The sequence below is a fragment of the Mus pahari genome, unplaced genomic scaffold (genome assembly GCF_900095145.1).
Source record: "Mus pahari unplaced genomic scaffold, PAHARI_EIJ_v1.1 scaffold_9006_1, whole genome shotgun sequence".
NCBI lineage: Eukaryota > Metazoa > Chordata > Mammalia > Rodentia > Muridae > Mus > Mus pahari.
In genome coordinates this window covers 19,198-42,324 of record NW_018393239.1, presented here as the reverse complement: position 1 = coordinate 42,324, position 23,127 = coordinate 19,198, and the positions used below count along the sequence as shown (strand labels likewise).

The 23,127-nt window shown below is 36.3% G+C and overlaps 1 protein-coding gene across 1 annotated transcript in view; it reads left to right on the top strand.

Annotated features, from left to right (window-relative positions):
* Positions 1 to 1,337: 1,337 nt before the first annotated feature.
* The window catches only part of LOC110315428 (vomeronasal type-2 receptor 116-like), a 25,164-nt gene continuing 3,374 nt past the window's right edge, over positions 1,338 to 23,127 (top strand). The window contains exons 1-5 of the mRNA XM_021189483.1: positions 1,338 to 1,537; positions 8,567 to 8,855; positions 9,242 to 10,048; positions 11,607 to 11,834; positions 12,134 to 12,257. Of these exons, the coding sequence (XP_021045142.1) occupies positions 1,338 to 1,537; positions 8,567 to 8,855; positions 9,242 to 10,048; positions 11,607 to 11,834; positions 12,134 to 12,257 (1,648 nt within the window). The remainder of the gene's footprint in view (positions 1,538 to 8,566; positions 8,856 to 9,241; positions 10,049 to 11,606; positions 11,835 to 12,133; positions 12,258 to 23,127) is intronic.

The following is a 23,127-nucleotide window of genomic DNA, read 5'->3' as shown; positions in this document are numbered from 1 at the left end:
AACAAACTTACATTAAGGTTGTACAACACAATGGAGGAGTAGGAAAAGCATACAGAAGCATAAAAAGCAGTCAGAGACACACCTATTCCTGCTCTTAGGAGTCACAGAACAAAGCACCACAATAATACCCATAATATAGGAAAGGGACCTTGTGCAAACCCATGCGGGCCCTGTGCTTATTGTTTCCTTCCTTCACTGTGAGCCCTGTTTAGTTAATTTTGTGGGCCTGTTTTCTTGGTGTGCTCTATCCCCCATGAATCCTACAGTCTTGGCTCTCCCACATTCATTGGATTCCCTGTTCAGTGTCTTTGGTCAAAGTATATACCTTCTTGGAAAACAATAGTGGCAGTTTCAGAAAGTACACACTGTACTACACATTCTGCACATTAGAATTCCAAATTCCTCCTTGAATGATGAATTTCTTCATTTTTTTCAACTCTGATTCTGTCTATCATAGGCATGTCTTTCTACTTCTGTCTACTCACTTGAGGTTCTCCAAAGGAGATAAAATATAGAAGTGGTTTCTAGAAAGAAATCGCTATGAATCACATAAGTTTTAAAGGAACTTAATGCTGTAGGTGATGAAATACATCAACAAAAACAATAGGAATTTAGGAATGAGGGAGAAACCATATTTTAAAACTCCCCATGAATCTGTGTGTATAATGATGGACTGCAAAAGACCAGATAATATTTGCTCATCATAATTTGACAAATGCATAGAATTGGAATGATTGTTGTTTCTCTCTATATTGGAAAGCACATTGAATGCTTGAATTCTGCACACAGATATTGTTTTGTGTAGTTTGATTATGACTCAGTGAATGCTCTGGAGTGGTCTGGACTGGGTTTGCAATTTTACCCATACTTCTCTCAGGAAAGGAGGCATATCATGGCTCATGTGTCTTGCACTTTCTCGAGATTTTGATGCTATTGTGAAATCCAAGCAGTAGTGAGATTGAATGTGGTCATTCAAATGGCTTGTTAAGATGGGTATTTTGCTCAAAAGGATCTCTCCTCTGAGGAACTGAAGCCAGGGCCTTGAATGAAATTATAGCACCCAAGGCAGCTGAAGATTTTTCTCATAACATATTTTGAAATCTGTTTGTCACCTGAATGTCTGAAGCAGCTGCAGAACCTGAGGCCAGGGTATTTTCCCTCCCTCTTGAGAGTTTGGTATAAACTGGAGAGAAAGAAACTGAGGGTTATTTGTGCCTTCTTCAGCAACAAGCATAATAAAAGCAGACATACATGCATAATTATACATATGACATGTTAGTTTGAGTAAGACTGTTGGTTCTTGCACAATTCAGCCTTTCCGTGTGACTGATATACAGATGATGTTCACTTCAATTTTTATAGTTTTGTTCCTGAAGCTTTCTCTTCTTCTGTGCAGTTCAACTGAAAACATGTGCTTTTGGAGAGTAAAATCCAATGAAAACTGCGATGGTGACTTGCCCCAGGACTGTGCTTTTCTCCTTTACACAGATGTGGGACCTGCACCAAAAGACTTTTTTAAGTATCTCTTTGAATCGTGGTGAGTTCCCCTTGTAATCCTTTGTTTTGTACCTCATGATTCTCATAGCCACAGTGTCAGAGCTCTCTACATGGTTCAACCAACTTCATCTTCTGAGACAGAAGTATATAATGTTACCACAATGTATTTGAGGATTTTTCTGAACACTAATTTTTCATTCTTTAATGGCTCATTCTCTATGTGTTTCTTTGTATTAAACTCTGTCTTACAATCATCTCAACTTAGAGACATAGTACTTTCAAAATAGATTAATTAAAGTTCCCTCGTTTTTGAAACTTTTTACTTCATGGAGCCCAATCATCTTTGTAGAGATTCAGTTGAAACAAATGCAGTGAGAAAAGTACTAGGAGGTTGTAGAAAAGTGCTCTTTTAAGTGTCCATTAGTGCAACTCTTGCTGTCATACAGAGCCTAAATTCCATACAAAAAGTCTACTATATTCTGCTAGGGTCAATGTTTTACAAAGACCAAAACTACTCCTTCTGTAGTTTGCACACCATCATTTTAAATGCAACACTTTTGGACCTCATATTGTATAGAGAAATAAGACCTCAGAAAGATATGATATTTTTAGACTTTCTGTTTGTGAGGTACCTCACTGTGAGCAATAATCTGTCCACAATTAGAGGTATAATTGTATCAGATTGACCTTACTCTTGATAGAAAACTACATGACACTGAAAACTTGGCTGATATCTTCCCCTAACAATTCCTAGAATGATGGGATTAGTAATGAGGCAAATCTTTGACAGCAACAACAAAAATCTCACACTAGTTCAGCTCTACTCCTGTTGAGAATGCTTGCATATTAACATTTGTTTGCATGGTGTCTTGTACTTATTTAAATTTTCTGACAGTGGTGTCACATTTATATATTTTCAAACTTCACATATTTTTATGACCATGTGCATTATACTCACTTTAATACTGATTGTCAACAGCTAAAATTTATTCTGTCTTGAATTCATGTGTGTAGTATTTGGACTTTCAGTTGCGGAGACTTCTGGTATCCATCTTTTGGTGGGTATAAAAATTTCACATTAATGGCATTCATTTTCAGTTTTAACAATATTATGCACAGTTATTAGGAACAAATGTATTATAGTTGTGTAGAATAAAAGAAACCTTGTTTACAACCATCAGTAAGCCATGGTAACATGGACTTTGGGCTTTCCTCTGCTATTCCTCATTCCATTGTCTTTACATCAGGATGAGGAATCCCTCAGCTCTCATTTCTCTTCAGAACTTGGCACTGAAAAGGTTTTTTTTTTTTTTTTGGTTGGAGAGTATGTGCTTTCCAAACCTACGAAAGCATATCTCCCTGCATGCTAGGTTTATAAAGATTTTGTAGCTGGTTTTTAAAAACCTAAGATCATGAGAGGTAAATAAACTTAGAATAATGATCTTTTCAAGTATTTATAAATAAATTTGAGTTTCTACCAGCTAAAATGGGAACTGTAGTTGTAGTACGTGTAGTGATACCAACAACTATCCAAACAAACAAAAAAACAATGAGTATAAGCAGAAATGCCTTAGGCCCCCCAAAGATTCAAAGTATCACTTATGGAAATTTTAGAATTTAAATTATCTACAAACTTCTTACAAAGGCAGATAGTTTAAACTTGATCTTTCTGCTGTCTATTTTGCTATACAGAAATGTGTCACAAATAATAAATCAGTAATTTTTATATTGTGTATAGCTGCTATACATGGCCAGCATATTAATATATCCCACTAATCACTGAATATCTTATTTTTTTCTAATAGAATTTATTGTTAGGTTAAATAGTTAATGACAAAATTGAAAAACCTATTTCAGATTTTTGAATAAAATACATATGGTATTGTAATCTGGGGAAATCATCAATATGAATTATTAAAATATATTTGTACCTGTCTACTCTTTGTTTTATTTGATATTGACATAGTATAGTCTTGTGTATCAAGTGTGTATAGTGATGTTATCGCATGTATATTCATATGACGCAAGTAAGATAATTATAACTTAGTAGATTCAATTAGTTTTAAAACATGATTATTCACAAGCACAAGCTATGGAAATAATCTTATGGAAAAATTTTCTGTCTTTTGAAGAATATATTTATGTATATTGACATATACATGAAATGATCATCTTCCATTTTCTACTATATCTACTACACATATTTATATTTGAACTCTCAAATATATTGTAGTTAATTAGTAAGATATTGATATTATATTGTTCATACTGATGTATTATTTGTAATTCAGAACTGTTTTCACAAGCAGTTTTTATGATAATCACATAAACAAAACTATATAATTAAGTAATTATCTTGCAACTTTCATCTTAAATTTTAATTATTTTCAGTCAAATTGAGAAACACTGATTACTCTCCAATGATGATTTTAAGCATTCTTGCCTAAGCAAAACCTCCTCCTTAGACTTTACATAATTATACTTGAATATATTTCTACAGTTTATAAGAATATCTATTTTAGTTTGCTTTATTCCTACAAGTTGACCAAATCTTTGACAACCACCTAATGCATTATATTTATTTGACTATCCTGTTCCACTTGATTCAGTTCCACACATTCAGTTTTGGGAAAAGTAGTATTATCTGGACCTGTGAGGCTTTTGTGGTTTTCCTGATATTTAATTGCTATTTACTTGTTTGAAATTTCCATGAAGTTACTGAAAAATTCTGTTGATAAAGTATGCCACCCTCCATTTTTTGAGAGTGCCTATCACAGATTCCTCTGATGTCATTTTCATCATATGATAAGCATTTTCATGTATAATGTGAAATAGGGAAGAGAATAAGAGCATTTTCAGAAAACAAGTGTCGTGGTCAGTGTTCTCGTGGGACAAAGAAAGACCACATTGTCAACTCTTAGCAATAAAAACATATAATTCAGGTTGCCTTCCAGTTCAGAGGTTTAGCCTAACATCACCATGGTGGAAAGCATGGTGGAATGCAGGCAAATATGGTGGTGGAGAGGTAGCAAAGACTTCTGCATCTATACTGACAGGCATCAGGAAAAGACAGTGATACTGGGTCTGGCTAGGACTTGTGAAACCTCCAAGCATATCACCCATGAGCCTCTTTTTTTTTAAATTTTTTTATTAGATATTTTCTTCATTTTCATTTCAAATGCTATCCCCCAAATACCCTATACCCTCTCCCACCCTTCTTCCCTACTCACTCACTCCCATTTCTTGTCCCAGGCATTCCCCTGCATGGGGCATAAAAAGTTTGCAAGACCAGGGGCCTCTCTTCCCAATGATGGCCGACTAGGCCATCTTCTGCTATATTTGCAGGTAGAGACATGAGCTCTGGGGGTACTGATTGTTGTTCCACGCATGAGTCTCTTAATCCAACAAAGCCACACCTATTTTAACAAGGTCACACTTTCCAATGGTGCCAACCCCTGAGGGACTATGGAAGCAATTTCATTCAAATCATCACTAGGAGCTTGAACATTTAGAATTATAGATAACCATGCACCAGCATCAATGCTTATGACATGTTTTTACATAGAGATTTAGATCCACTACTTCCCTGCTCTTTGTTTTAATGCACAGTCCAGAAAAGCTATATACCGTAATGTGAAATGATATAATATTTAAATATATTCTCATTGAGATAGAATCATGTCACTTACTCTGGCCCTTTCCTGCATCCAGATCATCTTGTCATTTTATAAGTCGATATACTATTTTTCTTTGACTATTGTTGGTACATTATTATTATATACATATATATGCACACACATATGAACACAGCATGTTGTGTTTACATAAGTTACTTGTGTCCTTATAGATTAATTGCTGGCCATTCTGCATTGGAACAGCAGTAAAAAACTCACCTTGTGATACTTTTAATTTCTTCACAGAGTGGCAATATAATTTCAGTCAAATTATCTGTCACATTTTGAATCTTTATAAATTAGAACTTACTGAGTACTTTTAAGAATGATAGTTAAGTAAATTTCCTCCATGGGTAGCAGCAGAGAAGCTGATGGTGATTTTATAAATATGTTTCTATATGTAAATTAATTTTCTTTTCTTTTTCCTTCTTTTAAGTCAATAACATTTATAAGTGACAGGAATATTCACATGGTCATACCAATCCAACTAATCCATAGATTTCCATGAGAATGAATTCATAAATAATTACTGTTAATATTTAAAATATGATCATTTAAATATTTAAACCATTAAAAGTATTTAAACTGATTATGATCTTATTTATTTTTTCTGATACTATCTTGTTAGAGTATAAGAACAGTATTTGTTTTTTTGTAATTTGATTTTTATCTTGCAAGATTATATTTTGGTGAGATCCTAATGATTTGTGTCTTTAGCATGCTATGGTAAGGCAATTTAACTGATTTATGTTTAATATACATGTTGTCAATGTCCACCCTTGCCTAATTGCTCTGGCTAGCATGATAGTACTCTGGTGTGAACACTGTTTCCTTTTATCTGATCTCACAGGAAACAATTTCGACCTTCCTTTCTTTAGCTTAATGTTAGCTATGTGATATATGGCCTACAACATGTTGAGATACTTTCCCTTTGAGGATAACTCATGAAAGCATTTTTTAATTATGAAAAGGTGTTTAATTTTATAATTTTAATATTTTTTGAATATATTAATATGATTAAAAGATGTTTGTCTTTTATTCTGTTAAAATAGCATATTGCTTTTGCTATGTATATTGAGCTATCCTTTCTTCCCAAAGATATACTAACAGCTATTCAATGGGACTTAAGGACTGTTCAGTAGAAGATATTCTTTAGGTATTATTATATTGCTTTAGTAGCATGTGAATCTGAACTTTGAAATATATGTTTTAAATATTCTCTTTTATTACATTTTAATGGTTTTCAAGATGATAGGGTTAACTCTTTAAATATTTGGAACGACTCAGTAATAAAATCACCAACTCCTTTACTGTTTTATAATAGAAAGTAATAATTATCAATCCAATGTCTGTTTTTCAGTCAGTTCAGATTTTTATTACTTCATATTTGAAATCTATAAAATGTAACATCTTCTAGATTTTATAATTTGTTGACATAACATCATATGTAATTTATAGTACTGTTATGATCTTTTAAGTGATATCAGTTATGTATCGTGTTCAATGTTATTTTTTTAAAATTGAGAAACCTCTTTTATCCTTTGAAAAAAATCTTTTATTTATTTATTTTTTATTTAACCTTTCCCACCTCTGGCTTTGTTAAAAATTATTTTATTAGATATTTTCTTCATTTACATTTAAAATGTTATCCCAAAAGTCCCCTACACCCTCCCCCTTGCCCTGCTCCCCTACCCACTCACTCCCACATCTTGGCCCTGTTGTTCCCCTATATGGGGCATATAAAGTTTGCAAGACCAAGGGGCCTCTCTTCCCAATGATGGCCTCTCTTCCCAATGATGGCCTATATATGAGGCTAGAGACATGAGCTCTGGGGGTACTGATTAATTCATATTGTTTTTCCACCTATAGGGTTGCAGACCCTTCAGCTCTCTGGGTAATTTCTCTAGCTCCTCCATTGGGGGTCCTGAGTTCTATCCTCTAGGTGACTGTGGGCACCAGCTTCTATATTTGCCAGGCACTGGCAAGCCTCACAAGAGATACTTATATCAGGGTCTTTTCAGCAAAATCTTGCTGGCATATGCAATAGTGTCTATATTTGGTTGCTGATTATGGGATGGACCCTAGGTTGGGGAGGACTTTATAACTGTATCATTTACGTCTTCCCTTTCTTCTCTCCTATCCTTTCATGTAGCCCTAATCTCCTTTAAATTTATGGATCTCTCTCTCTCTCTCTCTCTCTCTCTCTCTCTCATATATATATATATATATATATATATATATCCCTTTGTGATTTCTTTACTGTTTCTATTCCGTTTTTAGATCCTTGATGGTTTTGTTCAATTCCTTAACCTCTGTGGTTGTATTTTCCTGTAGTTCTTTAAGGGATTTTTGTATTTCCTCTTTAATAGCTTCTAGCCATTTACCTGATTTTCCTGTATTTCTTTAAAGGAGTTCTTTATGTCCTTCTCAAAGTCCTCTATCATCATCATGTCAAATGATTTTAGATCTTAATCTTGCTTTTCTGGTGTGATTGTATTTCTTGGACTTGCTATGGTGGGAGAATTGGGTTCTGATGATGCTAAGTAATCTTGGTTTCTGTAGCTTAAGTACATATGCTTCCCTCCTGCCATCTGAATACCTCTAGTGCTACCTGACCTTGCTATTTCTGACCGGAGTCTGTAGAATTCGAGCACTGTACACTGCTCATGAGCTCATTCACCTGCCTTTTGTCTCCATTGTGCTAGAACTATTGGAATATGTCATTGTGCCTGGCCCATCTTAAATGAAGAAAAATTATATTTTACAGTGGACCAAAAATAATGAAGTATTGTGAACTAGTTTGATAAGTATTATTAGCTGAGATCTTTATCATTCAACCTTTTATGGATGATATTGAAATGATTAGAACTAGAATAAATACACAAGACGGGCAAAGGATGATGGTAATTCGCCCTCTATAAGAATGAGTTTAAAAGATCTTTGTGGCCAACTCTTGCAACATTATATAAACTGTATACATCACCTACATCACTGCCTTGGTGCAGTGAGCTGTGAGAGAATCCAACAAATTTGATAGTTATCCAAGTGTTTTCTTGATGATGGCAATTCTACACTTAAGTTAGTAGTAGGTGGAATGTCTGATAAGAGACCTATTTCAGGTTCACAGAGGCATATACATCTTTTGTTTGTTCCTTATAGAACATGAATGAAATCACCGGATTTTATGAAAAAACTTAATTTAAGCAATGCTTATGATTTTGAAGATTTTTATGGATCTGTAATGATCTCAAGTTTACTGGACTTTCAAAAACAGTACAGGCTTTCATATAGGAATTAAAGTGGAATAACATTAAGTTTACAATATTTAATCAATTAAATCAGAAAATATGTCTTTTGGGTACTCTTTCATAATTATCATAATTTCCTATTTTTAGTTTGCCTTCCAAAATATACCAGTATCTTCTGTCACTGTATTTTGCAATGGAGGAGATAAACAGTAACCCCTATCTTTTACCCAATGTGTCTCTGGGAATTGTGTATTATGAAGGCAAATGCAATGGTTATTTATCATTATTTACTCATCTAAATATAATGGCGAAGAATTATGGCATTCTTCCTAATTACATCTGTGTTCGCTTTGGATGTGACATAGCACTTACAGGTCCACTGTGGCTATCATCCGCACAAGTGGCAACAATTCTGCAGTTCTATTTCACCCCACAGGTAAGATAGGTTTTTTCTTTTTTTTTTTTTGTGGAAGAGTTTGGACACTGCCTGTTAAGTGCCATTATCAAAGAGATTGGATACTGCAGGTTTATAATCCTTGATCTATATTTCTTAAAGGTTTAATAATCAGAGCCTTGATGTAGTTTGAGAATAATTTAAAATAGAAAAAAAGGAGAGATTTATAGGAAATAAAAATGTCTAGAAAGCTTAAATTGGTCCTACATTTCTAGAGGATTGTAGGTAGTTATGTAATTCTTTAGACATGAACTGCAAATATTTTTCTTCCCACCACTTCCAATGGTTTCTAAATACAATTAAGAACTTAGACTGACCTTGACAGCAACCCTCTTCCTCATGTGGCTTTCTTGTTCTGCTTCCTTTAGATTACCTATGGACCATTCCACCCTCTCCTGAGTGACCAGAGCAAGTTTCCTAATCTGCATCAGATTGCCCCCAAAGACAGATTCCTGCCTGAAGCCATAGTATCCTTGCTGTTCCATTTCAGCTGGACATGGGTAGGACTAGTCATCCAAGATGATGATCAAGGTATTCAATTTCTCATAGATATAAAAGAAGAAATGCAAAGAAATGGAGTCTGTTTAGCCTTTGTGAATGTGATTCCACAGAAGATGCACTTATTTTCAACAAGTTCTGAAAAATATTACAACCAAATAATTACATCTTCAGCAAATGTTATTATACTTTATGGAGAACTGAATACTTCTTTAGAAATGAGCTTTCAACATTGGAAATATTTAGGCACACAGAAAATCTGGTTCACCACTTCACAATGGGATGCCATCACAAGGGAGAGAGACTTCAGCCTTACTTCATTCTATGGAACTCTCACTATTTCACAATATCATGGAGATGTTTCAACTTTAAATAATTATTTTTACAGAATGAATCTTTCTAAGGACACACATTATTTTTCTTCTGAAAGACTGGGGTGGATATACTTTAACTGTTCAATATTAAAATCGAACTGTAAAATACCAAATCATTGCACATCCAGCAACTCTTGGGAATGGTTACCATGGCACAGTTTTGACATGGCCATGAATGATGAGTGTTACAATATGTACAATGCTATATATGCTGTGGCTCATGCTCTCCATGAAATGGTCCTTCAAAAAATAGACTTTCGACAACAGGGAAATGGGAGCCCAATAATGCAGGAGTGCTTTCATGTAAAGTGTCTTCCATTAGCATTTATTAAAACACTCAAAATGACCCATATTTTAAAAATAATTTTTAATTGACACAATTATTCTTTTCTCCTACTCAGTCCTCTTCTCGACATTAAGTTCATTTCTTCAGTCTATTATGTCTTTTTTCTTTATTATTGTTATACATGTGTATACTCAAAATGTATAAATACAATTTATTTAGTTTATTTTTGTTGTTTAAATATACATGGTATGATAAGACAAACAATATACTTTTTATTAATCATTTTATTTGTTTACATTTCAAATGAAATTCCCCATTCCCATTTACCTCTCTACACACTCCTCATCCCATTCTCCCTCTCATCTTTCACCTTTGCCTTTATGAGGGTGTTTCTCCACCCATTCATTCACTCCTGCCTCACTGCCCTAGCATCCCCTTATGCTTGGTAATCAAACCTTCGTAGGACCAAGGGCCTCACCTCCCACTGTCAGATAAGGCCATCCTCTGCTTCATATGTATCTGGAGCTATAGATTCCTCCATGTATACTCTTTGGTTTGTGGTTTAGTCCCTGGGAGCTCAGGGCTTCCAGTTAATTGATATTGTTCTTTGTATGGGATTGCAATCCCCTTCTGTTCCTTCTGTCTTTCCCATAGCTCTTCCACTGGGGTCTTCAAGCTCAATCCTGTGGATTTCATTTGTATTTTTTCAGGCACTGGTAGAACATCTCAGGAACAGCTCTACCAGGTACCTGTCAGCATGTGTTTCTTCATCATTAATAGTGCAGGGGTTTGGTCTGTAATTGAGATGAGTCCCTAGATGAGCCAGTCTCTGGATGGCCTTTCCTTTAGTCTCTGTTACCTTTTATTTTGTCCATGACTTTTCTTTGGACAGGAACTTTTCTGGGTTAAAATTTTTTTGATGGGTGTGTGACCTTATCCCTCAACTGAGGCCAATGCCTATTTGCTACAGGTCTTTTCTACAGGTTGCAACTCCCATTCGTTGGGTATTTCTGCTAAAGTCATCACTGTTGGGTTCTGGGAGCCTCTTGCTTCTTGGTGTCAGGAAATTTCTAGTGTCTACCCCCAGATCCCCAGCCCCCATTGCTACGTGTTTCTATTCAACTTCCTGATCCTTTGTACTTCTCTGCTTTCCCTTCCAATGCCTGATCCTGTCCCTCGTTTCCCCTCCTCCTCCGCTCTCCCTACCAGGTCCCTCCTATTTTCTGATGAAGGAAATCTAAGAAGAATTCAAAAGATGGAAAGATCTCCCATGTTCATGGATTGGCAGGATTCATAGAGTAAAAATGGCCATCTTATGAAAATCAATGTATTGATTCATTGTGATACCCATCAAAATTCCAACTCAGTTCAGCATGTAAAAGAGTGTAAATTTGTTCTACTCTCATTTTCTCATAATGGCATTTTAAAATTGCTTATATTATTTCATTTACTTGATAAGATACTCCAGTAAAGTTGGATGCTGGGAGAAATCTCAAAACTAAAAGGGTCTCCCTGTAATACATTTCCTGATTTAGTGAATTTATATTTGTTTTTACTAATGCTTCATCTCTTTAGATCCATGAATTCTTGAAAAACATGCAGTTTTTGAATCCTATTGGAGATGTAGTAATCATTAATCCACAAGCAAAAAGAGATGCAGAGTATGAGATCCATATGATTTGGAATTTTCCACAAGGGTATGGAGTAAAGGTGAAAATAGGACGCTTTTATTCATATTTCGTACAAGATCAAAAGTTGTATTTATATGAGGACATGATCCAATGGGCCTCAGGATATACCCAGGTGAGTTTGCCCCAGCTTAATGTTTTACAAGTAGATACAACCATTTAACATTGTTGCATACTGTTTTCTATAGTGATTATAACATCATCTTTTGAATTCTTATATACTTTGAAAGAATGACATGTTTTCCTTTTCTACTTTTTTGTAGAATTGAAGGTATATGGTAAGCAACTACACAAAATTCCACTTGTCTATTAAATTTTTTCTCTATATTTTGCCAGTTTCATACTATGTGCTAAACAGTATGATTAAAAACATAGTAGGTACTATCTGATAACAATGCATATCTTGCTGCACAGATACCACCTTCTGTATGCAGCGTGAGCTGTGCTCCTGGATTTAAGAAATTCTACCTAGAAGAAAAACCATCCTGCTGTTTTGATTGTTCCCCTTGCCCTGAAAATGAGATTTCAAATGCCACAGGTAATTTCAAACTGTAGGGGAAAAGCCTGTAGAATCTTTGCCTCTCCCCCCCCAACTTCCTTCAAATCAAGACCTTGAAAGTAACTAGAAGGTAAATGAAGAGATAAAATACCTGTTCCTTAACATATTATTTCATATAATCAGTACTATCCTTCATGTGTGTAGAATATATAAGTCTTGAGATGAATGTGTGTTATTTCAACTGAATGTGCAATTGTGTATATGTTCACAAGTATGGGAGTAACATTTGATACTCCCTGTCTTTATCACTTATTCCTATGTTTTCAGAGTCTCCAACAGAAACAGAACTGTTAGAAAGAGTATTATGTGAAAGTGAATTTTTACTCTATTGCATGCTAAGATTTGGGTAGTCCAACAATGGTCGGTCTCATAGTCAGGAGGCAGAGGATGTAAAGTTACTGGATTCATGAGCCTGGGTGCCTCAGTGGTCAATGGTATTCTAAGCAAAACAGTACCCTTTATTTCATATGGCAAGTCCACACAATATGAATTCTGATGTCTTCTCAGAATGGGACCAGCAATCTCTGTAGTCACAAGCAAAAAATTGACCTGGATGCAAATGGCGTTCAAGGCAGATAAGTTCGACATTTTCTACAACACCTCTGTGAAAGTGTAGATGTGTGCTATGACCCCTTGCTTTCTATTAGGATATTTGTAGTTGGAACTATTGTCTTCAACCTTTTACTATAAACAGTTTCTTAACTAAGCTGTCTCACTGGCCCTTCTCTATTTTCTAATCCAAGAATTTTCAGTTGTCATACAAGCACTGCATGGATTATTCTCCGCTTGAAGAAGTATGCCTTAATGTATTATATTTCTTGGGAATTTTACTGAGGCTAGCATCCACATATATGTTTAATATTCTCTTTACATTATGCATGCAGTTAAGATTGGTTGTTGAATCTCCTATATCTTAGTTCCTCACAAGAATCCTTATGGGCAGACCATTCTCAGAGATGCTGCTTTCAACTTAAGCAACATGCACTTTGTACTCCCAATTATATCCCACCACAGCATACTATCAAAGAATAGGTTGTAGTTTCTGTTGCCCACTAGTTCACAAATGAGTTAGGAAGTCTTTTATATAGAAGTGTGTACATGTGTGCTGTAAAGTCTTCACAGAAATGTCCCTGGTCATATTGTCAATGCTGGAAACCATTTCTGAGGGACGTCCTTTCCAGTTCTGAGCATTTATTCACTTTGTCAGGAAGTTATCTTCTCTTTCAATGTATATAGCTGACATGGAAGGTAGTAGCATTCTCTTCTCAGTTGTAGGATGATATCCTTTGCTTCTCTCACTTTGGATTTTTTATTCTCCAAAACCAAACCAAACGAGCTGTTGTTATCTTGGTAATATTGCAGCACTGTAGAAGTGATAATGGTTACTTGTTTTGGTGGAAAAATAAAGAACTTGCTTTTGCCAATCTCCATCATGTTTTCGTTTCTTTTTCCTTTTATTTGCTTCTTAATGTCTTCAAGCATATCTTGAAAGGCCCTTTTCTAACACCTTTCCTTAATCATGTGTTTCAAAAAAAGCAATAATTTTGTTTTTCAGCTTAGAAATATTAATAGTCAGGTATTGTAGATTAATCCAAGATAATGAAAAGGCTAAGGCAGGTGGACTATTGGTTTAAACTTGGACTACACAGTGAAATTCATCTATAGTCCTGCCGCGCATACCTCTCCATTCCTCAGGCACACAGGTCCTGATGAGGTGATGTAGCCTCCTGCTTCACAGTGCAGCCCACAGACACTTCAGCCATATTTGACATTCTGCATTTTGATTATCCATTCCAAAGTATCAATATTGGCCGATGTCATTATATTAAACTTAACTGACCTAAAAAATTCTACCATAAAACCATACATCTAATAAACTCTTTCACCAAATCTGGCTAGCTACAAGGCTGAGTAAAAAATATCATGGGCCCTTCTATTTGCAAACAACAAATAGACTGAGAAAGAAATCATGGAAACACCCTTCACAATAGCCAGGCAAGACTTTCAGAGGAGTGAGGGGGACATCAATCCACTCAAAAACCTTCAACTTGAAAACATCCCTGCCTACAAAATGTGCAGGGATAAATATAGAGCAGAGATTGAGGAAACAGCCAACCAATGAGTGGTTCAAATTAAGACCTATCTCATGGGATATATCCAAACCCTGACACTATTAGTAATAATCTACTTTTCGGGCAGACAGGAACCAACCATAAATGTCTTCTGATAGGTTCCGTGAAGCACAGCAAGACATCTGTCAGATTATAGGGAAGATTGTGGAAGTGTGGGAGATAGAATTGAGTAAGCTAGAGGGTTCAAAGACACTAGAAGGCCTACAGAATCAACTAACCTTGGCCTGTGGCTGCTTACAGAGACTGAACCACCAATCAAAAAGCACACAGAGGCTCATACTAGGCCCCCTACACATTTTTAGCAGATGTGCAGCAGCTTTTCCTTCATGTGGCTTCCCTAGCAATTAGAGTAGGGCCTGTCTCAGACTTTGTTGCCTGCCAATGGATAGCCTTCCCCTATCTAGATTGCCTGGTTAGGCTTCAGTGGAAAGGAATGTTCTTAGTCCTGCTTGGACTGGATGTCCCAGAAAGCGTGGTCACAAGTGCATGTTCCACTTTTCTGAGGTTAAGGTGGGAGTTTTATAAGGGTGAGTCTGAGAGAAAAGGGCAGAGGTAGGCTGTGATTATGATGTAAAATGAGTAAATAAGTGAATAAAGTGTCAGTGAAACACACTTCACCATAGCAGAAAATACTTTGAGGTAAGCTTTACCAAACAAATTAAATACTTGTGATGAAAAACTTCAAGGTTTTGAAGGAAGAAATTAAGATTAATTAAAGAAATTAACTATCAGAAGATGGAAAACTCATAGTTAAAATGGCCATTCTACCAAAAGCAATCTACAAATTAATTACAATCCCTCTCAAAATTCTAATCAGGGTATATGAAGACATTGAAAGAACAATTCTTAGTTTATTGGGAAAAACAAATAAAAAAATCCCATCATAACTGAAAGCAACCTCAAACAATCAAAGAAAGCTTGGAGGTACCACCACCACTTATTTGAAGCTGTACTAAATAGGTACCGTAATAAAAACTGCATGATATTGGCATAAATATTAATATGTTAATAGATAAAATCAAATTGAAGATCCAGATATAAATTTAAACTCATGTGGGCACCACATAAGAAGACAAAAATTCACAATAGGAAAATGATATCATCCTTCAACTAATGTTGCTTATGCAACTAGATGTATACCTGTAGAAGTATACAAATAGATCCACGTTTGTCACCATGCATACAACTCAAGTCCAAGGGTATCAAAGACCTCAACATAAAAGCCGACAAACTGAGCCTGACACAAGAGAAAGTGGTTAACATTAGTGAACATATTGATACAAGGATGACATTTTTTTTTTGAGACAGTGTTTCTTTGTATAGTCCTGGCTGTCCTGGAACTCACTCTGTAGATCAGACTGGCCTCAAATTCAGAAATTTGCCTGCCTGTACCTCCCAAGTGCTGGCATTAAAGGCATGGGCTACAACACCCGGCAGAAAATCACATTTTGAAAAGTACACAAATAGCATAAGCACTAAGATAACCAATATATGAAATTAAAAAACCTGAAACACTTCTGTAAGGGAAAGCACATCATCAGTCAGATAATGAGGCATTTATGGAATGGGATGGAAAATATTTTTACTAATTTCACACTTTGTAGAAGGCTAATATCCAAAATATATAAAGAACTCCAGAAAATAGATATTAAAAAACCCAAATAAGCATCCTGGTGATGGTTGTACATGACTTTAATACCAGTGATAGAGAAAAACATGCAGCGACTGTAAGATCATTCTGGCCTACAAAGTAAGTTTCAGGAGAGCAAGAACTCCACAAAGAAATTCTGTCTTGCAAAAAAAAGTAGAGGGGCTGGAGAGATGAATCAGCTGGTCTGAGCACTAGTTGCTCTTTCAAAAGACCTGGGTTCATTACCAGCATCCATATGGCAGCTCACAACTATCTGTAGCTCAAATTCCCAATGCATATAATATTGTGGAGGCACCCACTCCTGCCCCTTCGCTCTAGCATGACCCTACACTGGGGCATCAAATCTCAACAGGGCCAAAGGTCTCCCCTCCCATTAATGCCAATTAAGGGAAACCTCTACTACATATGTAGCTAGTGCCAGGATTCCTACATGTATACTCTCGTGTTTTTGGTTTAGTCTATTGGTGATCTGTGGAGTCTGGTTAGGTGATACTGTTGTTTGTTCTGTAGAGTTACAATCCCCTTCAGCTCCTTCATTTGTTCCCCTAATTCTTCCATAGGGGTCCTTGTGCTCTGTTAGATGGTTGCTTGTGAACATCTGCATCTGTATTAGTGGGGTGCTATCAGAGTCTCTCAGGAGACAGTTATACCAGGCTCCTGTCAGCACAGACTCTTCTTGACATCAGCAATAGTGTGCGGGATTGGTGTCTGCTGATGGGATGGATCCCTAGGAAGGGAATCTTCTGGATGGCATTTCCTTCAGTCTCTGCTTTATTTTTTTGTCCTTGAGTTTCCTTATGACAGGAATAATTTGGGTGAAGAAAATTTGGAGATGGGTGAGTGGTTCCATCCCTCAAATAGACCCATGCCTATATTCTGGTTGTGGTCTCTACAGGTTCTAACGCCCTTTTGTTTGGTATTTCAGCTAATGTTATCCCCACTGGGTCCTTGGATCCTTTTGCTTCCCTGGTATCCGGGACTTTCTAGGGGCTCTCCCCAGTTCCCCATTTGCCATTGCTACCTATTCCTTTTCTTGATGCTCTGGACTTCTCTGCTATCTCTGCTCTCTCCTCTCGTAGCTGATTCTGCCCCTGTTTCCCTTTCCCACTTCTCTCTTCCTCCTATGTCTTTCCCTCCCTGTACTTCCTGTGATTATTTTGCTTCCCTTTTAAGTAGGACTGAAGAATCAATACTTTGGTTTTTCTCTTTCTTAAGCTTTATATGGTCTGTGACCTGTATCCTTGATATTGTGAGCTTTTTAGGTAATATCCACTTATCAGTGAGTATGTACCCTGTTTATCCTTTTGTGTCTGGGTTACATCTCTGAGGATGATAATTTCTAGGTCCATCATTTGTCTACAAATTTCATGTAGTCATTGATTTTAATAGTTGAGTAGTACTCAATTGTGTAAATGAACAAGATTTTCTGTATCCATTCTACTGTAGAGGAACACTGGTGTTGTTTTCAGCTTCTGACTATTATAAATAAGGTTATCAAGAACATAATGGAATATGTTTGTGTCCTTGTTATATGATGGAACAATTTTTGTCCAGTAGCGATATAGCTTGTTCTTCATGTAGAACTCTTTCCAATATTTTGAGGAACTGCCAAACTGATTTCCAGAGTGGTTGTTTCAGCTTAAAATCGCAGCAAAGGAGGAGTGTTCCTCTTTTTCATATCCTTGTCAGCTGTCTCCATTAGGGTTTTACTTCTGAGAACAGTCACCATTACCCAGTGAACTCTTATAAGGACAACATTTAATTTCAGGTGAGTTACAGGTTCACAGGTTTAGTGCATTATTCTCAAGTTAAGAGCACAGTAGCATTCAGGCAGGCATGTTACAGACAGAATGCAAGTTCTATATCTTTGTATGAAGGCCTCTAGTAGAAGACTAATTTCCAGGCAGCTACTATGAGGGTCTTAAAGCCTATGGACATAGTGACATACCTATTCCAACAAGGACACACCTCTTAATAGTGCCACTCCCTGGGTCAAACATTTTCAAACCATGACACCACCATCTGCTCTTGCTTGAGTTTTTGATCTTAGCCATTCTGATTGATGTGTGCTGGGATCTCAGGGTCATTTTGTTTTGCCTTTCTCTGATGACTAAGAATGATAAACTTTTGATTAGGTGCTCTTGAGCCATTCATGATTCCTCAATTGAGGATTCTTTGCTTAGTTCTGTACCCCATTTTTAATAGGGTTATTGGTTTTCTGGAATCTAACGTCTCAAGTTCTTTGCATTATTTGGACATTAACCCTCTGTCAGATGTAGGGTTGGTGAAGAACTTTCCCCAGTCTTTAGGTTGTTCTTTTGTCCTATTAACAGTGTTCTTTGTCTTACAGAAGCATTTCTATTTTATGATGTCTCGTTTGTCAATTGTTTATCTGAAAGCCTGAGTCATTGGCATTCTGTTCAGGAAATTTTGCTCCGTGCCCATGTATTAGAGGCTCTTTGCTACTTTCTCTTCTCTTAGATTGAGTGTATCTGATATCATATTATATGGAGTTCCTTAATCCACTTGGAGTTGAAATTTTGATGAGGATTGTATTGAATCTTTAAACTCTTTTTGGTAAGATGGCCACTTTTGCTATGTTAATCCTGGAAATCCATAAGCATGAGAGATCTATTTATCTTCTGAGGTCTTCAAATACTTTCTTCAGAAATTCGAAGTTCTTGTATACAGATCTTTCACTTGTGTGGTTAGAGTCACACCAAGATGTTTTATATTAATTGTGACTATTGTGAAGGGTGTTGTTTCCCTAATATTTTGCTCAGCGTTTTTATCCTTTGAGTAGAGGAAGTCTATTAATTGAGTTACTTTTAGATCCAGTCACTTTGCTGAAATTGATTGTCAGCTGTAGGCATTTACTGGTGGAACTTTTAGGGTCGCTTATCTATACTATTATATCATTCACAAATATTTATATCTTGACTTGTTTCTTTACAATTTGTATTCATTTGACCTCTTTTTTTGTGTGTAATTGCTCTGGTTAAACTTTGAGTTCTATGGTGAGTGGATATGGAGAGAGTGGGCAGCCTTGTCTAGTCCCAAAAAGAATATGCTCTGTATCTTTGAGTTTTTTTTATATACTGAATTACATTGATGGATTTCAGAATACTGAACCATCCATGTATCCCTGGGATGATACCTAATTGGTCATGATGGATGATCATTTTGATGTGTTCTTGGATTCGGTTTGTGAGAATTTTATTGAGTATTTCTTGTGTCAAAATTAATAAGGATAATTGGTCTGAAGTTTGCTTTCTTTGTTTGGTCTTTCTATGGCTTACGTATCAGTATAAATGTGACTAGATATAATGAACTAAGTAGTGTGCCTTCTGTTTCCATTTTGTGGAGTCATTTGAGAAGTATTGGTATTAGGTCTTCTTTGAAGAGGTGATAAATTTCTGTAATTAAACCACCTGGACCTGAGCTTTTTTTTTGTTTTTTTGGTTGAGAGACTGTTAGTGACTGTTTAAATTTCCTTAGGGGTTATAGGAATGTTTAGATTGTTTATGTGATCCTGATTTAACTTTGTACCTGATATCTTGTCTAAAAAATCATCCATTTCCTCGAATTTTCCTGTTTTGTTGAGTATAGGCCTTTGTACTTGGATCTGATGATTTTTTTACATTTCTAATGCTATACGGAAAGTTCCCTATACCCCACCCACGCCCATGCTCCCCTACCCACCCACACCCACTTCTTGGCCCTGGCATTCCCCTGTGCTGGGTCATATAACGTTTGCAAAAGTAAGGGGCCTCTCTTCCCAGTGATGGCCGATTAGGCCATCTTCTGCTACATATTCAACTAGAGATAGGAGCTCAGGGGCTATTGGTTAGTTCATATTGTTGTTCCACCTACAGGGTTACAGGCCACTTCAGCTCCTTGGGTACTTTCTCTAGCTCTTCAACTGGGGGGCCCTGTGTTCAATCCAATAGCTGAATGTGAGCATCCACTTCTGTGTTTTCCAGGCACTGGCATAGCCTCACAAGAGGCCGCTATATCAGGGTCCCTTCAGCAGAATCATGGTGGCATGTGCAATAGTATCTGTGTTTGGTGTCTGATGATGGGATGGAACCCCGGATGGGGTAGTCTCTGGATAGTTCATCCTTTCATATTAGCTCTAAATTATGTCTCTGTACCTATATCCTTTCATGAGTATTTTGTTCCTTATTTTAAGGAGGAATGAAGTATCCACACGATGGTCATCCTTTTTGGTTTTCTTGTGTTTTGCAAGATGTATCTTGGGTATTCTAAGTTTCTGGACTAATATCCGCTTATCAGTGAGTGCATATCTAGTGACTTCTTTTGTGATTGGGCTACATCACTAAGGATGATATCCTCCAGATATATCCATTTGCCCAAGAATTTTATAAATTCATTGTTTTCAATAGCTGAGTAGTACTCCATTGTGTAAATGTACCACATTTTCTGTATCCATTCCTCTGTAGAGGGACATCTGGGTTCTTTCCAGNTTCTGGCTATTATAAATAAGTCTGCTATGAACATAGTGGAGCATGTATTCTTATTACCAGTTGAGAGATCTTCTGGGTATATGCCCAGAAGTGGTATTGCTGGATCCTCCAGTAGTACTATGTCCAATTTTCTGAGGAACTGCCAGACTGATTTCCAGAGTGGTTGTACAAGCTCTTAATCCCACCAGAAATTGAGGAGTGTTACTCATTCTCCACAACCTCACCAGCATCTGCTTCCAACTGAATTTTTAATCTTAGCCATTTTGACTGGAGTGAGATTGAGTCTCAGGGTTGTTTTGATTTGCATTTCCCTGATGACTAAGGATGTTGAACATTTTTTCATGTGTTTCTCAGCCATTTTTTATTCCTCAGTTGAGAATTTTTTGTTTATATCTGTACCCCATTTTTAATGGGGTTATTTGAATTTCTGGAGTGCAGCTTCCTGAGCTTTTTGTATACATTGGATATTAGCCCTCTATCAGATTTAGGATTGGTAAAAATCCTTTCACAANCTGTTGATGGCCTTTTTGTCTTGTTGACATTGTCTTTTGCCTTACAGAAGCTTTGTAATTTTATAAGGTCCCATTTGTCAATTCTTGATTTTANAGCACAAGCCATTGCTGTTCTGTTTAGAAATTTTTTCCCTGTGCCCATATCTTTGAGGCTTTTCCCCACTTTCTCCTCTATCAATTTCAGTGCCTCTGGTTTTATGTGTAGGTCTTTGATCCACTTAGACTTGAACTTTGTACAAGGAGATAAGAATGGATCAATTCGCATTCTTCTACATGTTAACCTCCAGTTGTGCCAGCACCATTTTTTGAACTTTCAGTCTTTTTTCCACTAGATGGTTTTAGCTCCCTTGTCAAAAATCAAGTGACCATAGTTGTGTGGATTCATTNCTGGATCTTCAGTTCTATTCCATTGATCTACATGTCTGTCTCTGTACCAGTACCAGGCAGTTTTTTTCACATTTTCTCTGTAGTAGAGCTTAAGGTCAGGCATGGTGATTCCACTAGAGGTTGTTTTATTGTTGAGAATGATTTTTGCTATCTTTGGATTTTATTATTCCAGATTAATTTGCAAATCACCTTTTTAACTCTGTGAAAAATTGGGTTGGAATTTTGATGGAGATTGCACGGAATTTGTAGATTGCTTTTGGCAGGATGGCCATTATGACTATGTTAATCCTGCCAATACATGAGCATGGGAGATCTTTTCTACTTCTGAGATCTTCAATTTCTTTCTTTATGGATTTGAAGTTCTTATCATACAGACCTTTAACTTCCTTAGCTAGAGTTACACCAAGGTATTTAATATTATTTGTGACTAATGTGAAGGGTGTTGTTTCCCTAATTTCTTTCTTATCCCATTTGCCCTTCTTGTAGAGGAAGGCCACTCTTTTGTTTAAGTTAATTTTATATCCAGCCCTGAAGCTGTTTATCAGGTTTAGGAGTTCTCTCATGGACTTTTTAGGGTCACATACATATACCATCATATCATCTGCAAATAATGATATTTTAACTTCTTCCTTACCAATTTGGATCCCTTTGCTCCCTTTGTTGTTGGATTACTCTGGCTAGGATTTCAAGTACTATATTGAATTGGTGGGGAGAAAGTTGTTAGCCTTGTCTAGTCCCTGATTTTCATGGGAATGCTTCGAATTTCTCTCCATTTGCTTTGATGTTGTCTGCTGGTGTGTTGTAGATTGCTTTTATTATGTTTAGGTAGGGGACTTGAATTCCTAATCATTCGAAGACTTTTATCATGAAGGGGTGTTGGATTTTGTCAAATGCTTTTTCAGCATCTAATGAGAAGATCATGTGGTTTTTGTCTTTGAGTTTTTTTATGTAGTGGATTGCATTGATGAAATACCGTATATTAAACCATGCCTGCATCCCTGAGATGAAGCCTACTTGGTTATGATGAATGATCATTTTGATGTGTTCTTTTATTCGATTTGCAAGGATTTTATTGAGTACTTTAGCATCTATTTTCATAAGGGAAATTGATCTGAAGTTCTCTTTCTTTGTTGGATCTTTTTGTGGTTTAGGTATCAGAATAATTGTAACTTCATAGGATGAATTGGGCAGAGTACCTTCTGTTTATCTTTTTTTTGTTTGTTTTTGTGGAATACTTTGAGGAATGTTGGAATTAGGTCTTCTTTGAAAGTCTGATAGAACTCTGCACTAAACCCATCTGGTCCTTTTTTTTTTTTTGGTTGGGAGAGTATTGATGACTGCTTCTATTTCTTTAGAGGAAATGGGACTGTTTAGATCATTAATCTGATACTGATTTAAATTTGGTACCTTGTATCTGTCTAGGAATTTCTCCATTTCATCCAGGTTTTCCAGTGTTGTTGCCTTTTATAGAGAATCTGATTATGTTTTGCATTTCCTCAGGATCTGTTGTTATGTCTCCCTTTTCATTTCTTATCTTGTTAATTAGAATACTGTCCCTGTGTACTCTGGTTAGTCTGGCTAAAGGTTTATCTATCTTTTTGATTTTCTCAAAGAACCAGCTCCTATTTTGGTTGATTCATGGAATATTTCTTTTTTTGTTTCCACTTGCTTGATTTCAGC